Source organism: Morus notabilis, unplaced genomic scaffold (assembly GCF_000414095.1).
Source record: "Morus notabilis unplaced genomic scaffold, ASM41409v2 Scaffold358, whole genome shotgun sequence".
NCBI classification, from domain to species: Eukaryota; Viridiplantae; Streptophyta; class Magnoliopsida; order Rosales; family Moraceae; genus Morus; species Morus notabilis.
The window spans coordinates 229792-235255 of record NW_010363902.1 but is presented as its reverse complement, the minus strand read 5'-3'; the positions used below and the strand labels follow the sequence as shown (position 1 = coordinate 235255).

Sequence of the window (5464 nt, the reverse complement as noted above, 5' to 3'; positions counted from 1 at the left end):
CATGCTTACTAAACATGATTTTAAACTTAATTCACAGTTTAAACTAAATTGAATTGAGCCGAACAAGTAAATCAAAAAGGCCAATAGTTTTGAGTATGTTGAGAAAAAAATAATAAAAAAAAAACCTTATTAAAAACCCAAAACGCAGCGTTTTCTATTCTAACAGCCTGCTTCGAACCTTATCATGACATCATCCCTCATTTGATTTGCTTCAATCTTGCTTGCACTTCATTATTCCACTCGAAAAAAAACCACGACCATGGAGCCAACCATTTTCAGTCATTCTACTATTTAGACAACAAAAGAATGGCCTCTGGATGCTTACCATAAAAACAACAACAACAACAAAAGAATAGCCTCCCAGTGCTTGATTTCTTTTCGCAAATTCAAATCTTTGCAAAATACGATATTCACATCTCCTATTCTTGAATATCATCGTTTGTGGTGTTGCTGCTGCAAGAAGAATAAGACTCGGATTCCATCTGCAAAATTTCAAGTCTTTTCAGGAAAATAATTCAAACAGTATGTCTGCACAAAGAACTTAATAGATAGCCAGATTTTTCTTTCGTGAAAAAACAGACCAAAAATTACCATCTCTCTGGATGGAGGTCCTTCCAAGTTCTCGAGTACGTCTCTCTCTCTCTACAATTTATTTGCAAATGTTCATTTCTCCATGTGTTTGGTTTCCTAGAAAATTCGAGAAATTGCAAAGAGAACAAGGTTCTGGTCTTGTATTATTTGTTATTTTTCTTTTTGCTGACGAGAAGTTAGTTTTGGAGTAAAATAAGAGGGATTATTTAGCTCAATTTAGTTTGATTTATGGACAGTTTCGGTGATTTTCACACTTATATAGCTCCTTCCAAGCTTATTATCAAGCATTACTTTTTTTTTCAGTAATTTTTATTTGGGTACTGAATCCATGTTATGAAAGTATAATGATGATTCTAGCTTAGCCACTCATTTATGATAATACCTTTTTTATTATTATTTTTCATTTTTGTTGCTTATGTTTAGCTCTAAATGTTCACCAAATGATATCAAACTATATTATTGTTACAAGAAAAAAAAAAACTATATTAGTTATATGCCTTTTGCTCTTTCTTTTTTATTTTATTTTATTTTATTATAAGTAAACAAATGTAATTGTCTAGCATGTAGAATTTTGTGATTGGGTTTCCAGCCAAAAACAAAGAAAAAAGGTGATTGGTCGGTCAGCTTTCCTAGATAATTGATGTATGGAAGTGGCTTGTGGGTCCTGAATCAAAACGACAAGCCTTTTGATGGGATTTTGAAAATAGTCATCCTCTTTCGCAGGTTTTACCGTGGAAATATTGCCCTGCAAAATTTTTAAAGAATGAATTGCAAGTTTCTTTGAGGTGTGTAAGGACGGAATGCGGTATTAGAACAAGGAATGGTAGTGATAGAAAGGGAGCTTCTAAACGGAATATCTTGGTTCAGCCGTTTTGGAATCTGAGTAGAAACTTTTCTGCTAAATTTGGTTTGTTTTCAATAAGCTACAGATTCATTCCTAAATTGAGCAAATATCGTGGGATTCCCCATCAGAAGATAAACTTTTCAGAAGAGATCAGACAGAAAGTATATGTTCCTCTCGTCCGGTTAGTTGTTGGAGTGATGCTGGTCATGTCACTTTCGGTTGCTATTAGCAAGAGTACATCTTGTAAGTTCATTTTGTTATGAATTGGTGACGGGAATTTCTGGTCTCTAACGATATGAGATTTACTATTCTGCTTTACTTGTACTTATACCAGGGGCCTTATCTGAGGAAAATCTACTCTTCTTGGAGGCATGGAGAACAATAGACCGTGCATATGTTGACAAATCCTTTAACGGACAGAGTTGGTTTCGTTACAGAGAAAATGCACTACGCAATGAACCAATGAACACGCGAGAAGAAACGTGTAATCCTTCTGTCGTTTCTTATAAGTCAAATACAGAATAAGGCTCTACGTGGCGATTTTGAAGTTAATTCTGAAACAACAGTTGATCAGCATGTGGCTTTTATTGATGGGATTTTCTTTATGTGTTACTTTGACTAAGATGTGTGGTAGCAGTTTACTTCCTTCCAGTTCCTGATCGTGCATGTTCATGCAGATGTGGCAATAAAGAAGATGCTTGCTACACTTGATGATCCTTTCACTAGGTTTTTGGAGCCCGAGAAGTTCAAAAGTTTGCGGGTACTAGGCTGTGTTTTTCTGAAATTTCTCGTCTATCTTAGATTGTTATATTTTTCTAACTTTGTTTGCCTAAGATGCACTCTTATGCACCATGTCAATCAAAAATATTTAAAGAGCCATTTAGACATAGCATTGTTTACGTCATTGGATTCGTTAGAAATGTTCTCCCTAAATCAGTCAATATCTTCTTTGAAGGCAGTCTGGAACTCAAGGTGCTCTTACAGGTGTTGGGCTGTCAATTGGTTACCCTACAAAACTTGATGACTCTTCTGCTGGGCTTGTTGTTGTCTCAGCTGCCCCAGGAGGTCCTGCAAATAGAGCTGGTATTTCTTCCGGCGATATTATTCTGGCAATTGATGATACAAGTACTGAAACAATGGGCATCTACGATGCAGCTGACAGATTGCAGTAAGTTTTTTCTTTACCAACTGCATAACTGTTGAATCAGCCTCTCAATCAGGATAATTATTAGTTATATTTACTGGTCCCTATATTCATTGAAGCTAATACTTTAGTTATTCGTTATGTTTAATTGCACCTATTCTCTTAAACAGGGGACCTGAAGGTAGTTCGGTGAAGTTGACCATTCGTAGCGGACCTGAAATAAAGAACCTGGACTTGGTGTAAGGTTTTATCTTTCTCTTGAGGAATGATGTACTATCAAAGACCTATTTAATTTTAATGATCACATTTTTAAATGTGCTTCTGAGATATACCATCTACTCCTTAAGTGATTGGAGTTCAGATGGCCTTATATAAAGCATAATATTTCTATGGTGACTTGAGCAAATGCTGAAGTTTTGAGTTCGTTATTATCTTGGAGACAATCTGTATTCGGAATTTTTGTTTTATCTCTGAGTTGTTTAGGCGAGAGAAGGTTTCATTCAACCCAGTGAAGTCAAGACTTTGCAAGTTATCCGGTTCAGGAAAGGATTCCTCTAAGATTGGTTATATAAAACTCACATCATTCAATCAAAATGCATCAGGTAATATTCTCAAATACTTGTTTCTGCCAATTCTGATGGTTAGTCAATCGTTTTTTTGGAGTTTGGCCTACTTTCATCCGAAGGCTTCCACATGGTTGTGTCATTTTATTTTTCAATCGTAACTGTATACTCAAAGCTGCAGGGAGCCAAATTTCAAATTTTCTTAGATTGATTCATGCGTTCTCTATCAGTTTGCTTGGTTTTTACATACTGGTCCTCCGTTACCTCTGGAACTTAGTTTGTCTTGAATTCCTGACGTGACTAGATTTCTTCGGCTAGCTCTGATAACTTGCGTCCTGTGCAGGGGCTGTCAAGGAAGCAATTGATACTTTAAGAAAAAGTGGTGTCAACGCCTTTGTGTTGGACCTTCGAGATAATAGGTGATTGATTGCTTCTCAACCTTGGTACATTTTAAACTTTGCCCTTTTGTACGCTTTCTGAAAGTCTAATTGGTGATGCAGCGGTGGTCTTTTTCCAGAAGGAATTGAGATTGCAAAGATTTGGTAAGCTATGCTGGATCCTTGATGTGAAAGAGCTTCCATTGCATGTCTTTAATATTTTTAAAAGCATATTGGAAGAATTCTGCTCTTTTAGGCCTAAAAGAGTTAAGTCTAAACTTACAGTTACATTTCACATTGCTGGCTTCTAGAATTTTCGACAGATCCTTCTATGTCATTTGAAATAAGATGCATCGTATTTGGGAACACCTTTTACAATTCGACCATTACTCTTTTGCTTTGTCCAATTGAACTGTACTGAACAAGTTCTGATAGATTTTTTCATTCAGGCTGGACAAAGGTGTAATCGTTTACATATGTGATAATCGCGGCGTTCGAGACGTATATGACACAGATGGAGGCAGTGCAATCGCGCCCTCTGAACCCCTTGCTGTGCTGGTATGGTGTCTTACATTTTCCTCTTAAATCCTTTTTTTTTTTTTTTTTGGTTCTAATCCTCTTGATTAATTAAATGTAGTGATAAATTCTTCTTTCATATCTGCAGATATGGTAAATGGGAAACGGTTGTGATGTTTATTTTATTTGGGCTGTCTATAAACATCTCTCCCAATTGAGCAGAAACCAAAACTAATTTTATATTTCCAAAATGCCTAGTCTTTATTAACATGGATCCTTTTCCACTTGTAGTGAAATTTACCATCAGTGTGTTCTGAAAGATTGTTGACTTGGAACTTTCTGAGATTGCTTTAGGTGAACAAGGGAACTGCTAGTGCAAGTGAAATATTAGCGGGTGCACTGAAAGACAATAAGCGTGCGGTGTTACTTGGCGAACCAACCTTTGGAAAGGGGTAATGTATTTCGCTTCAACAGAATAATGCGTGCACTTGATTAACACCATATATACTTCCTCACACGTGCCCTTATATCCCACTTTGCAGCAAGATTCAATCGGTTTTCCAACTCTCTGATGGCTCTGGCATGGCTGTTACCGTTGCTCGCTATGAGACTCCTGCTCACACTGATATTGATAAGGTTTTCTGTCTCTATATATATACCACTGAAAACTATGGTACATTTCACCATTATAGATGACAGTAAGAAACGATTGCAGCCGTTTTTTAAATAAAAAAGATCAGCTTTTTTAGCTGAAAAACTGTTAATGGCTTAGATCTCTTTTTACATCACCTAACGGGTAAAACTGTGGCGCGTGCTTCTTCCTTTTTTTTTTTTAATCTAAAGTTGAGCATTGTTTATATAGGTTGGAGTGATCCCGGACCATCCTCTGCCAACATTATTTCCAAAGGATGAAGAGTCCTTTTGTGGCTGCGTAGAGGATGCTGCATCTGCTTGCTATTTGAACAAAGTCCAGCTATTTTCAAGATAACAACGTCTTTCCTGAAAAAATTACAGGAAGACATTTCCATTCTTTTTTTTATTTTTTATTTTTATTTTTTCCTGGGATTTATAGTTTAGTATTCTTTTGAGGATTTACTGATTTACAAAACGTAAAACTGCTCATATCAGTTGAGCTGAGCAGAGCTCCAGAAAGGAGGAAAAATTGAAGTTTGGCTGCTACATTTGATTCATTATATAACTTATTAAAAAGATTATTTCTAACTATAATTTTTTTATTTTAAAAAATATGCGACATATCTTGATTTTTTTTTAAAAATAAATTGAATTAAGTTATATTTTCTATACATGAAGTTTTGGAATATGCATAATACTTAACTAAATATTTTTCTTAAAAGTTTTAACTGATTTTTCTATTATTTTAGTCTAAATTTTTTCAATATTTGTGCCCCCTGTGAATTCATATCATCTA

The 5464-nt window shown here is 35.5% G+C and overlaps 1 protein-coding gene across 3 annotated transcripts; it reads left to right on the top strand.

The window, feature by feature from the left end:
* The first annotated feature begins 275 nt into the window (after positions 1-275).
* LOC21397616 (carboxyl-terminal-processing peptidase 2, chloroplastic) lies at positions 276-5205 on the top strand. 3 transcript variants are annotated; one of them, XM_024170154.1, is made up of 13 exons: positions 276-626; positions 1315-1678; positions 1770-1919; positions 2113-2195; positions 2395-2603; positions 2750-2818; positions 3063-3181; positions 3486-3561; positions 3643-3684; positions 3969-4077; positions 4390-4487; positions 4578-4671; positions 4898-5205. In XM_024170154.1, the coding sequence occupies exons 1-13, from the start codon at positions 603-605 to the stop codon at positions 5021-5023; spliced, it is 1563 nt and encodes a 520-aa protein (XP_024025922.1). In that variant the 5' UTR covers positions 276-602; the 3' UTR covers positions 5024-5205. The 3 variants fall into 3 exon arrangements, with proteins under 3 accessions (XP_024025922.1, XP_024025924.1, XP_024025923.1); XM_024170156.1 differs by lacking the exons at positions 4578-4671; positions 4898-5205 and having other exon boundaries at positions 3969-4082; positions 4390-4467; XM_024170155.1 differs by lacking the exons at positions 4578-4671; positions 4898-5205 and having other exon boundaries at positions 3969-4082; positions 4327-4401.
* Positions 5206-5464: the final 259 nt, after the last annotated feature.